The sequence below is a fragment of the Vidua chalybeata genome, chromosome Z (genome assembly GCF_026979565.1).
Source record: "Vidua chalybeata isolate OUT-0048 chromosome Z, bVidCha1 merged haplotype, whole genome shotgun sequence".
NCBI lineage: Eukaryota > Metazoa > Chordata > Aves > Passeriformes > Viduidae > Vidua > Vidua chalybeata.
The window spans coordinates 66635312-66648803 of NC_071570.1; the positions used below are offsets into that span (position 1 = coordinate 66635312).

Consider the following 13492-nt stretch of genomic DNA (forward strand, 5'->3'; position numbering starts at 1 on the left):
CAGGGGCTGCCTGGGAAGTCAGAGCAGGGCCTGGCAGCCAGGACCACCCAGCCATCACAGCCAGATCAGCCCAGGATATCAGACACTTCCCTGGGACAACAAAGGGCAGGCTGGGACATGGGACCAGGGTGGAGCTGGCTTGGCCACCAGGCACTCACATAACGTGACTTTGCACACATATACCAAGCTACTAAGATGCAGGTATGCTCAGATCTAAATCTGTGCCTAGCCTATATAAAGCATGCCCAGGTAATATAAGGGCTAAATAGAAGTAATTTCCTATGTAAACCTACTTTTTCTTTTTATTTTTTTTTTTTTTTTAGGGAAATGAAATTAAAAACATAATTTATTTTCTATAATGCAACTTACAAAATACATATTTTTGATGTTGCTGTAAGATAGATGGGAGAGTTAGCTATTCTAATTGCTGCCACTGCTTAGGTATTCAGACTGAAGATTTTTATGTACACTATGATCAAAAGCAATGCCTGATGGTGTCAAAGGAGAGATTATACCGTGTTTCAGTTGGCTTCAGATAAAGACTACCTTTGTTTACTGACCTTCACTGTAAAAAGATTTTAAGTAACAGACATATAACGTGAGTTCAAATTAATGTTATATAAAACATCACTGTGTACAGCAAACTGCATCTGCTGCTAACAGAGTAATGGTTTAGCTAGGAAATTGCTAGGTTAAATTCTCATCAAAATCTTGTATCTGAAGTCAGTGTATTACCTTCTTCACATTAGTTTGCTTAGATCCACTTCTCATCACAGATCTATGATTTAAAGCTCCATCTAGAAATATAAGTCTTGTGCAGCCTTTGTGTTGCTTCTTTTCTTTCCGCCTTCCTTGTTTTTGCCCAACTCCTCTTTCCCGGGGCGCTGGCCAGGTGCTTTCGGGAGCAGCCGAAGAGAAGCAACAAACACCTTTGTGGGTTCGTTTGATACAGACAGAGCTGTTTAGAGAGCGCGATCAAAAGCGAGATAAAGAGACTCAAGAGATTGGACACTTGTTGTGCAGTCCAAAGTAGGTTGTATTTGCTCAAACGCCACACATACAAGTGACCATGATCAGGGGTCCAGACACAGGTGTTATAGGGGAAAATAAGAGATAAGGTGAAACCAATACAGCAATACCCAGTAGAATGCCACCTCGGTAGAAATGGACGCTAAACCATCAACCACAAAGCGCTAACAGCACTCTCTGCACCTGCAGACTTCTCAAACAGACTTTGTTTATCACTACTATTATCGTTCACACATGTTTTGCAAGCCAAAAGTAATTTTGCTCCTGTGAAGATAAATTGAAACCACTGGAAATACGTTAGCATTTCTAGGGGTTTTCACCAGCCTTTTGGAGATGGTTGCCATTCTTGATTGGGTGACAAAGGAAACACACACCTACATGATGGGGAACATGCTGTCCAAAAAAGAACTCCAAGGCAACTCAAAGTAAAGTTACAATCCTAGCACATCCTAGCTTCTTCAGTTTGGGTTTTGCAACTCCAAAGAACAATCTTGAACATGGTTTACACTGTGGAATTATTGTCATTTGTAATTATTTAGTGGCTTTAAGAATGAATAACCCTTTATGTGGTACCCTATGCATGCACGGCAGGTCATAAGCAGGGCTTCGGGCTTTCGGACACCTCCTCCACCTCCCTCCAAGTGCAGCTCCTGAGCGCAGCACTGCAGGGGGATAACGAACTACCAGAAAGATGCAGTTGTATTTGCTGAGAGCCAAAAACAAGAATTAAGGACTATGAACTTATCGCCCCAAAGAGCAGCGGGACTCTCCAAGACACCATGTCTTCAACACAGGATCAACACAAGGTTGTATTATTTAAGGCTCTTCATCAATTTCTTCTCATTGATCTGTGTGTGTGTGTGTGTGTGTGTGTGTGTGTGTGTGTGTGTGTGAACTAGGTTCCCTAGGACTGAAAGGCAAAACTATGCTCCAGGCAAGATCTCTCCTTCTTTAGGTCTTGCATTATATTTTCAAACTGAACCACGTGATGGGAAACAATGGGAAATCCTATCTGTGTCTGAACCTGGGCTTAAGAGGAATTGGGCTGGAATGACAGCTCTTGCCATCTGCTAATCTATGCATGTTTATCCAGGAAGTCCAAGCCAGCGTGTCCTTCTCTGAAAGACACCACCGCCATCCTTGCATTCATTCAGGTAGGGAGGGAGGACAAAGTCTGTCCCAAATGCATTTTGCAGCCTGCCTCTGGACAGGCTGCTTCTGTGGGACAGCCTTTGCAGCAAAGTCAGGCGGCCCAAAGCTTTGGCCATGGATCACATCACAAGGGAAAGCACTCAAGGGCTGCAAAATCTGAATGGGCTGTTGGCACTTACCGCTCGTCCTGTGGCAGCGTTGAAGGCCTTATAAATGGTTCCAAACCCCCTGGAAACAGAACAGTGGCAAGAACAGAGAAGTTGGTCAGTGCTGAGAAGCAAAAGGCAGCCCAGGCAGGAGCTCTCTGCTGCGTGCAGTGTCTCAAAACCACCGGGGTTTGTCTACTCTTCAGCCAAAAGCACAGCAGCCCAGCAGCCCTCTGCCACGCAGAGTGTCCAAGGGAAAAACTGGAAGAGAAAGGGCTGCTACAAATCTCAAATGTACACACTAGACTGTGCATGCGGGTGTTTCCTTCGCCTTTTCCTTCTTGCATCTGTGTCTGTGGTGTGCCTTTCCAGGCAATGAAACATACAGTCCTGCTGGGCCTTCTCACCACACTCTTTTAATCCTACCTGCCAAACTCAGGCAACACCACACAGCCTTTCTTATTTTCCTGACCGTGGAATGTTGTTTTCAGCAAAATACTACTAAGAAATGCTACTGACAGCTGCTATCTGACAGCTATCAGGTGGGGCGCTGCTCTCTCAGGTTCTTCTTCCTTCATGAGTGTGGCCAAATTACTTTGAATCGTACAAAACCATGTCTCCTGGGAAAATAGGCAAACTGGCGCCACATGTTTGAGGGACAGGAAGGCTTCCAGGTCCTGCTCCTTGAGGCAGGCAAGATGTCGTCAGCATCCAGTGATCTTTCATGATGCCTTGTACTGCCTCAGCACTGAGACAGGGACAGATTAAAGCCAGGGTCTGAAGATGCTTGCAGCTTGCCTGACTTCCCACGTGATATTGCAGCACCAAAATACCTGGCCCATGGTTCTGTAGAAGTAAGCGTGGCTGCACTCACCCACTGCCAATAGGTGTCCATCCAGTGTACTTCTTCTCTGGATCTCCCACCCTCACCACACGCCCTGAAAAAACAAAATGCAAGAAGCACACTTCAAAACAGAGATCCTGACTTCCGGGAGATCTGAAACCCAGCTCCACTCACATCAACAAGAACAACAACAGCAGCCCCAGCAAGACAGGCAGCTCTCTAGCACACCTGGCCTGCACAGAGCCTGATTCTCCACACTCCATTGAAGGGTTGCCTTGAGAGGAAACTAAGCCCATGGAAAAACCATCCGAGCAGACAGAGACCAGAAAAGAACAGGCACCAAGGCAAGTGGTTGTCATCCAGAAACAGGAAGGAGGGCTGAAAAATCAGGACACTTCATTTTCTTGGGAAGAAACACTCTCTTGTGAGATTCAACAAAAGCTTTCATACTTCCAAAGTTTCAATGCACCCTCAGATCTGGGATGAATTTTTATCAATTTTTTTCTGCTGTTTTTTCCAGAGCAGAAAGAATATTGCAAAGTGAATTCCGGGAGAGGAGGAGACCTTCTCTAACTCTCCGCAGATTGCCTAAAGAATGCCTTGACATTTTTAGAGAGCAGCAGCTCATGCTATAACCAAGAACAATGGCTCTAAGAATTAGGACCCTCTTCATTGATGAGCAGGCTAAGTTCTGAAGATGACTTTGCCCATTCCCCATTTAGTGAAGAACTACAAGTCCTTGTCCTCAGCCTGGCATGCAGCAGTCACTGGCACTGGACTCAGCCCCTTGAACACCACCCACGTGCCCCATCTTCCCAAATGGGCACAGCCCAGACGGGGAACAAGGACAGCGCCGCTCCTCAGGCGCTGCCGTGACACAGACACCTGCACAAATGAGATGCTGATCCTTTCATCAGTCCAGGCGAAGCTGCAGCAACGGGACGGCAGCTGCAACCTCACAGCTAAGGAAGGCTCCAGCCTCTGCAGTCACACCAGCTGTCAGTGGCAGGGCAGGTATGACAAAAAGCTCAGCAAAGCCCACGAATGGCCACTGACAGCCACTGTGAAGAAGCCAGAGCCAGACTGAGCCCCGTTACAAGCTGCTGACCTCACTCAAGACAGAACATGATTGTCTTTGACTTCAGACCCACGGAGCAGTAGATCAATCCACCTTTTTGTCCCAACAGCTGATGGCAGACGCTGAGTAAACCGGGCTCTGTTCTGTACCTGACCGGTTATTCTCTGACAGCACTGCACTGGCAGCTATTACCAGTTGCAAGAAGCAACTCAGTTGTACTGCAGAATCAGCAAGGCCTTGGTGTGCTTTCCTAGAGTACGATCTGTGCAGGGATTGAGGCCAATGCTTAGTATTCCAGGAGTATTTACCAGAGGGCAGTAGCAGTACAACGTGCCTGGTACCAGAGGAACATGCAGCAGAGGCTTCCTTCTTTGATGCATCTTCCTAAGCATACAACTAAGATATCACACAGGGACTGTAAAAAGAGTATCCTGTTTGCTTCTTTTGGGGCACTTTGAAAAGAACTCTTCCTCTCTGATTCCTCAAGATTCTTCTAAGAATATAATTTTTTAACTTTTAGGTCGTACTGAAAAGACCTCCTCCTCTATTACTTGTGCTGTCCCTTGATGTTCATTTCAAGGAGGTCAGGCTAACCAAAATGGAGGATTCTTATCAAAACCAACTGTAGAAGGAATAGGAGAAGTGCTAAGAGTCATAAAAACAACACCAGCATTAAACAAGCCCCACAGCCAATCAAATTCACTGATGTATTCTGTCTCCAATGACTGGTGACAAGTCAGGAATCTAAAGGGAATCTAGGAAGCCAACTGTTCTGATCAGTTTGGCCAGACTAGCACACACATGTTCACTTGGTCACTGGATAGGTTGCAGGCTACTGTGGCTCAGGACACAATCCCTGCTTTTGTCTTTATTGCACAGGGAAGCTCAGGCAAAGCCCACCCATGCCCAGCTGCCCTCAAAGGCAAAAGGAGCACCCCAAAGTGCTCCCTGGCTGCCTCCGAGCACAACAATGGCTTCTGTAGGGAGTCCAAAATGTCTGTCTGACACCAAAGCGAGGAAGAACATGTGCTACAGCTCATGTTGAGGTACACACTATAATACGCTGCTCGATCACACAAGAAATCCCCAGGACGTACTCAGCAGCTTCAGGAACTGCTTCTCTCTCTCCTGGCTTGAGAGGGTCGAACTGCTCACGCTCGGGTTTTCGGGCTGCAGAGAGGAGGCTTCTTCAGAGGATGCTGCTGCAGCGGCAGCTTTGATGGCAGATCCTGCGTCCATCTGGGACAAGAAATTTGTTTGTTCAGAAAGGTGCCTGGCAGAGATGCCCCAGACAGAGCATTTCAAAGGCAAGCCCTTAGGAACAGCACTGGTGTTAGGCTACAAGCTGAGCTGCCAACTCTTCCACCTCCAGTCAAACCCAAACGAGCAGTCAGAGACCACAGCTTGTCACAGTCAGCCGTAGTAGAGACTGCAAAAGGGAAAGAACAACTTCACACTTCACCCCGTTCTGAGGACTGCATTCACCATGGACAGGGACAACTTGTTCAGAATCTGTGTGGGTCACCATGCTCGCCTGAGCAAACCCCTCAAAAAACAAAGCGAGCACTAAGAGGCCAGCAGAAATACATTCAGAGGATTGCTGGCCCACCGGCCAAAGCACTAGCCCTGCTGTCCAGGGCAGCAGCTGAGATTCAGCAGCCCAGTAAGTGTCCTTCTGACCAGCTGCCATGGAGACCACAGAGCATGGCGGTCAGAGACATTGCCCCCATCCACCTGCTGCTCTGCAGGGGAAAGGCAGCAAGGGCGGAGACCACTTGTTGCATGACTGCAATGCCTCCTGCTCTTTCACTCACCTGCTTTTCTTCAGCTGGGCTGTACTGCAGCAGGACCTTATGCATCCTTTCCATTTCTTCTTTGTGCCTCTTCCCCATTGCCTTCATCTTCCTCTGAGCTTCCTGCAGCTCTGCCTGCAGCTTGATATTCTGTCAAGAGGAATCTTACTGGCATCTGCAATCTCACTGCAAAAGTTTCCTCTTTTGCAGTCTCAAAAGCACTTGTGTTCAGCCACTTCCTTCTGCTTCTCTACCCAGCTCTAACCCTTCCATCCTAGCTCTTCTGCCTGCTGCTCAGCACTGGAGCCTGCCAGGCTCTGTGCTTCCAGTGCCTGATGAGGGGAAGAGACACTTCCAGATGAAGTCCCAGCAATGCTCCCCAAAGAAAAAAAGCTTCATCCCTCCAACAACCCTCGTACCTGAAGAGTGCACACTAGTGACTTTGTGCCCTCCAGCACTCCTGCCCTAACAAGAAACGTAGGAGGAGGCCCAACATGTGTAAGGACAGGAGAGGTCACCTGCCTTCCCTGCTCTGATGGCTGCCTGTTTCCTGGCCCCCCTCTCTTCAGGATTTTTGTCTGTTCTCAGAGACTCTGGTCTCAAATTCCCCCTGCCCTTTGATCAAGGAAAAGCTGCAGATGGACTGCAGGACGAGGACGAGGCCAGCACCTCGATGACCCAGTCACAAGACAGGCCACCAGCTGAAATACCAGCAACAAGGGGCCTGTTGCAACTGCTTCAGGCTCAAAGGGAAGACTTCTGTCCACTGTGGAAGGACAGAAAGCAAGGAAGCCAGTTGCTGGGACTGCAGTTGGCAGCAAGGTCAGCAGCAGTCTGCTGCATGGCACGAGGCTGTGGGGAAGACGCTGCCCCTTCGCTGCCATGCTTTGGGTGGCAACCACCCAGCCTCCTGGGGAACTTGGCTTATGCCCATGCTGAACCTGTGGCTGCATATACTGTCCCCTGGGTCAGCATTGTCCTCTGGGTCTTCAAGTAGGAGCCCTTGAAGCCCTCTGCTGCCCAGCCCAGCAACGTGTAGCCTACAGCAGATGCTTGCGACCATGTCACATACTCAGGCTGCTCTTCTGCTAAGCCAGCCCTCCAAACTTGCCTGAAAACTTCAGGGATGTATTGTTTCTTACCAGTTCTTCCTTCACTTCCTCAGCAGATTGCCAGAGTCTCAGAGCCTTGCTGCACTGCTCTTCTGCCCAGCGGAGCTGTTGAGCCATGTCTTCACATTGCTGCTTGCTGAGAGATCTTACAGCCAGCAGCTCACGACGAAGGCCCCTCACATCCTCTGCAAACATGACACATGGCAAGTCAGAGACTACACAGGCAGAGGAATCTGCTGACCTTAAGCCCTTTCAGTTTCAGGCCAGGAGGAACCTGCCCTCAGCTCCTTCACTCCTCAGAAGCCCTGCAGACAGAGCTGGCTTTGGAGCAACTGCACTAGGCAGGGCGATCCCCAGAAACAAAGCGCACGAGGCGCTCACTGAGTGTCGCCTCCTTGGCCTGCGTGGCTGTGCGCACTTGGGCTTCCACACGGCTCCTGGCTATCTCCAGCTCTGATACGTGCTGCTGAGCCTCCAGCAGGCTGCTTTGCAGGCTCTCCTTCTCTGACCTATAAGTTGTGAAGATGAAGAGCAATTGTTCCTGGCACACAGGGGCAGTTTCTCCAGTATGATGTGCCTTAAGATCCCTACACCTTAGTATGGAAAACAGCTTGCATGGAAACTCAGGTACAGCAGGACAATTTTACCACTTCAAATAGCAAAGCAAGCCCCTTCAGGTGACTGGGCAGCCTTTCCTCATGATCTAGCCCAGCACAGAAAGCCCAGCTGAGTTTGAGCTCAGCGGACAAAGCTCAGATTGCTGTTGCCTGACTTATCACACACGGGTGGCTGTGCCCACAAAGTCTCTGCAAACGAGCAAAAGCCCAGCCTCTGCTCACAGCCCTGAGCTCATCAGCACTTCCAAGTCACTCTGCAGGGGGACAAAACAGTGTTCTCCTGGCCGACCCGTCAATGTTTCATGCTATCCATAGTGTACGTATAGGTACTTTCTTTGCCAGGCACTCTCTAAGTAAAAGGGACTGAAGGAATTCACCAAACGATATTATTGGAGTGAAACCTCCAGCTTCTAGCAACATGAGTAGGAAACCAGAACGAGGTTTTTATCTGAACAGGAACTGTGTAGGAAAAGGAGAGATGGACAGGTATCCTGCCATTTAAATCATTTGAATTTTGTGAAGAAGAACAATTTTGACCTTTATTTATGGCTAATTAAGCCAGTAGTGCCCAAATGACTTGGCACTCTTTAAAAAGGAAGAGGGACCAGCCAAAGGGACCTTGACAGAGGTTACAGAGGTGGGTGGACAAGTGGGCAAGTATCCATGCTCAGCAAGAATCCCTAGAGACTGTTGAGAAGTCACAAGACCCTTCCCTGCTGCTGCTGCTGCTTCTGCTGCTGCTGCTGCTGCTGCTGCTGCTGCTGCTATTAAGCTACTCTAGGTCCTGCATTATACTCCTCAAGAGTGAGCTCTGAAGAGTATCAAGATTTTTTTCCAGCATGACCTTCCATCTTCAGCTGAAGCATCAGCACCCTACTCACAACATTCCCATGTAAGAGCCTTGAATTCTGAAAATCCCATGTCAAACTACTTAGCAAGGAAAAATTGATGTTCAGATGCACCGAAAGAGAAAGCAAAACCAGAGGGAAACTTCCAGTTTCAGGAAACATCTGCATGGTTTCCTTGGTACTCAATTCAGTGCCAAGTTGGTTTGCTTTGCACTTTTCACAGGAATATGCAAGAGGTCCCAAGCAGGCACCCAGAAGAGCTTGGAGAGCTTGAGCTGGCAGAAAAATAACATTCAGATCACAGTATCCTTTACTTTTTTCTCATAGCTCTTTGCTTCCCTGTCTGAGAAACATCAGGAGAGCACACAGGAGGCAGTAAATCCTGACATAATGCTCACCACCTTTGTAATTACAGACCTTCAATCATGTCCCCTCCCTGCCTTTACCTGGCCTCTGCCAGCTGCTTGGAAACGCCTCGTAGGTCCCGCTCCGTGGCTGCCAATTGGGCTTCCAGGGCAGCGTTCTCTTGCGCCAGCACTGCCTTCTCTCTGCACACCTGGGACAGCTTCTCCAGACCCCTGTGGGCTGGCCGCTGCGGGCGGCAAACCTGGAAGTGGGGGGGCACCATTTTTCAAGAGGAACAACAACAACAACAACACAGTCTCGCTCTTAGCTTGCTGCCAGAAGCAGCATTCAGGGGGGCCTGGCTAGGACCAATCCCTCTCCCACAGGTGCTGCCTAGGATTAAGGTGAGCGTACCTTTGGCGCTGCCAGAGGAACTGCTTCCTTCAGCAGATCCCTCTGAGGCTGTGATTCCTCCGCTGTCTGTGCCGCCACTTCAAACGCCCTCTCTAGTGAGGAGTGGTGCTTTCTCTCAAATGCAGCCAACTGCTTCCATCTACAACAAGGGGATGGACAAAGAAGCCTTTAATTGCAACACAGTCTCCTTGCAAAACCAGCCAAACCTACATACCATGCCCCACATAAGGCAGTCTCGGGGCCTTCCAACAGCCCTCTACTTCCACCTCAGGAGAATGTTGCAATTCCCTCTCTAGACCAGCATCTCTCTTTGTCATTCGTGCAGGTGAAAGAGTCGCCACTGAGGAAGTCAAACAAGCTTCCAGAAGCCACAGAACATTTGCAGAAAGCTCAGGTACTCTCAGCGTAACAGCTTCCTGCCTGCTAAGTCTAACGCTCCTTTCCCATACAGTGGATACTGGACTTGCAAAAGCTTTTCTTCGGCTAAGACCCTCTTGGTAAGTCCAAATGAGTAGTCCCACAATTACTCTTGCTTTCACTAGTGAAACAAGGAAAGAGCCTGCAAGTTGCAGCTTGGGGAGGTGGTGGGTACGATTTTCCAATTCAATAATCAAAGGATCCCAAGATGGTTTAGGCTGGCAGAGACCCCAGGAAGCCTCTAGCCTAGTCTTCAGCTCCAAGCAATTGGGGTCAGCATCTGGACAGGCTGCTCAAGGCTCTATCCACCTGGGGCTTCCAAATTTCAAGGGGTGGAATCTGTACATGCTCTCTGAGGCACTTGTTCTGCTGCATGATTGTCTTTCCAGGTCAATGCTTTGCTTTCCTTAAGCTCAGCCTGAACCTCCCTTGTTCTTACTCTCATCTAGTTCAGAATGCTTTTAGTCAAGGTTCGAGAAGTGAGTCCCAGGAGGCAGCTGTGCTCTAGGTCGGTCGGCAGCCAGACCTGCCCTGGGCTGCCTTCTCCTGGCTGTGCTGAGCAAGTCAAACTATGAGAAAGCCAAATTTGCTCTTCGACCCTGGGCCTCCGAAAGCCCAGCAACACCCACTCCTGCTCAGAAAAAGCGAGAAAGCTTAACACATACCTGAACTCCTGAGCGCCGCGCACTCTATCCGTGCTCTCCTGCCGCTCCGCCTTTCCTGCCTGGACCGAGGAGTCCTGACTGGCAAGGACCTCTCCTTGAGGGACCTGCAAGGAATGGGCAGGGAAAAACCACAAACCAGCAATAAGGAGCAGGGAAGTTGGCTCCTGAGAGCTGGTAGAAGCAGCAAGCAGAGACACAGCTCATCTGAAGGCAAAATCTGTTGTGTGTGGGGCTGTTTAGGTGGTGTTTAGGTGGTGTTTATGTCCTAACTAACCCTTGAGTTGCTCTGGAAGTATCCGAGTAGAAGCAGGGAATACTTCCCTGCTCAGCTCTGGTCAGCTGGCTTCCCCTCAGGATTTCAGGCCTTGGAGAGCAACCAATAGGAACTGCATTCCAGCCCTTCACAGACAGACCTTGTCTCTGCCATGCAGAGCAGCTCAGGATTCTTCTCAACAAACTTGGGTCATGTCAAAGTTAAGGCTGTAGTCGAAGCAGTGACTGTAGCTACCTAGACAGGGCATGGAGAGGGGTAGGTCCCTGCAGGCAACAGTGGCTCCTCCGTACCCCACAAGGCGGTGAACTGCGCCTTGGGACCTCTCCCTCTGCTGACAACAGGGAGCCTGCACAGGCTCTGTGCACAAAGGGGCTGACTTTTGCACCAGTAGCACTAAGGGACATCATGCTTCTGCTTATCTCACGGCAAGGGAAGTTCCCAGTCCCTGTGAGAATGCCAGGAAAATGGTGCCTGCATGTGAAAGTTCAGATCCCATTTCCCACGGGTCAGTGGCTGGGCTGAAGAGCTAGGTCATGGCAGGACTCCAGCCCACAGCATCTTCAGCCACAAAGGGCAAGTGCTGCCTGCTCACAACCTTGCAGCTCTGCACTGCACCAAAGCTTTGCACTGAACCAACCAAAGCTGCCACTCCTTGGTGCAGGATGCTCAGGCCCCGCACTGACAACACGTGGAGGTTTGTTGTCCTTTGACAGGACACTTCCCCTTTAGGCTCCGGAGGAAGAGAGCAAGCCAGAGGAGGTGCTCTGCAGACAGGCAGCAGCGTGAGGGACAGGGAGTAACCTGTCATTTAGAACCTTATTTCTCCTGAGCTCTATCCTCAGCTCTCCTAAGCAGAAGTCATGAATTTGGAGACAAGTGGGATGCTCAGTCATTCAAACTCAATTCAAGTGCACTAATGAGACTAATGTTTGGATGGGATTGTATATGCTTCTGAAGGAGATGTTTCAGCCTGCCTACAATCAGCATGCAGTCTCCTGTCTGCAAAGCTTGACTTTCATTAGTTATAACCTCTTCAGTGGAAAAGGAGGAAATGGATGGAATCCTTTTGGTAGTGTTCATGCACACATTGACTTAGTGGACTTTCTTTCGGCCTGCCAGGCTGGCGCTCTACTGCAACAGGCCAAGGCCACAGCTTTCTCCACACCAATCCTCAGACACCAGGAATGTCAAGGGTGCCCATCCCACTCACCAAAATGTGCCCCTGATTCCTTCCACGTCTGAGGCGACCTGCCGGGGACAAGGGAAAATGAACCAGGTGCTGTTAGAAATCTGTTTGTGCTGAGGAATCCCACAGAACAAGTCCACCCAAGCAGAGAGCATTTTTCTTTCACAACCAATCCCTCCAGGAGCAACACTTCTTTAGCACAGCAAGCGAGACTGCAGGCCAATACCCTAGGCTGTGTCTACCTTTTGCTCGGCTTTGCCACTAAGGAACTAGAAACTTGGCTGAGAAGATGCAAATTGTTCCTTAGCAGTCAGTGCCTACATTGAAGCTCATTGTGCAGCCTGCAGCTAAAGCAGCTTTTTTCTCCTCTCTTTCCTGGACTTGCTCTTTCTTTTTGTAAATTGCATGCAGCATGTCCCACACGGTTGCTGTAAACAATTCTCCACAAAAGCTCCCACCAAGCCCCTCTTAGCGCTTGCACTTCTGTTTGGACACAGCACAGGCCCAGCTCCGGGGTTCAGGAGCACACACAAACTGCTCGGCACTTTGCCCTTCAGCGCAAAGCCAGTCGCTCTGGTAGCTGACATCAACCAGCAAATTGTAGGGCTTGCTGAAGGAAGAATGACACCTAAGTGGGGAGAAAAAGTCAAGTAACCAACCTGCTGCACACACAGCACCTCAAAGAAGCCTTTGAGGCCTGTGACTCACTTCTGGCAGCTTTCTTGGGCACACATCTGGGAGTCACAGAGATCTGACTCTAATGGACACACAGAAAGAAGGAAAAGGAAATCAAATCCCAATGTGGGACACCGGAGAAGCTGGTGGGGGGAGGAAACCAGTGTGGCAAAATGGGCAAGTCCCACCTAAAAAGGAGGAGACTGTGAGGCAGAGACCAAATAGCTCAGCTGGTGGGCACACCTTAGGAAGGCAGGCTCAGGAAAACAGAGCAACCACAAGCCTTCCAAAGTTCAGAAGCTTCCTTCCAGGCTGCATATTGTCCTGATGCAAATTCCCTCTGTGTGTCAGACTGGAAGTCAGGACAATGCTCAAGAAATGACTGATTAGATGACGAATGCCTTTGCATCTACAGAGACCACATTTGCACTGTACTAGTGTCCTAATCCCAAAGCTTTAAAATGTTGGTGGGTGACCCTCATTTCCTCAGGGCTAGAGATCAGGGAGTAGTTTCAAGCATGCACTGCTTACAAAACAGTCCACAGAGCTATGCATACCGTTTTCTGCCCACCATTCACAAAACACTGCTGTTTCCTCAAATGAAAGCAACAGAAAGCTCTAGCAGCCTGCCCCCACCCCAAGAGTTTCCAACCAATTTTTTCCTCTACTTTCTACATCCTACATCTTAGCAAAAGTGCTTTCTGCCAGCACAGTGAACTGGAGACAGACCATTTGTTCATGTGCAACAGCACGGGTTGGTGCTCCAGCCTGAGAGCTGGAACACAGGAGCTTGGGCAACTGAGCTTTGAGATGCAACAGAGCCAGAGAACGAAGCTGGGGGTGACTGCTTGGGGAGGAAAGTGGCCCAGCAATGGTACTGCACACAAGCTGTGGAGG

At 49.5% G+C, this 13492-nt stretch overlaps 1 protein-coding gene across 1 annotated transcript; it reads right to left on the minus strand.

The window, feature by feature from the left end:
- Positions 1 to 1591: 1591 nt before the first annotated feature.
- On the minus strand, positions 1592 to 10981 carry LOC128782285 (rootletin-like). Its single transcript, XM_053932542.1, has 11 exons — positions 10919 to 10981; positions 10461 to 10564; positions 9379 to 9517; positions 9066 to 9226; positions 7536 to 7663; positions 7185 to 7339; positions 6064 to 6192; positions 5347 to 5488; positions 3202 to 3265; positions 2361 to 2409; positions 1592 to 1603 (listed from the first exon to the last, which is right to left on the minus strand). The coding sequence occupies exons 1-11, from the start codon at positions 10979 to 10981 to the stop codon at positions 1592 to 1594; spliced, it is 1146 nt and encodes a 381-aa protein (XP_053788517.1).
- Positions 10982 to 13492: the final 2511 nt, after the last annotated feature.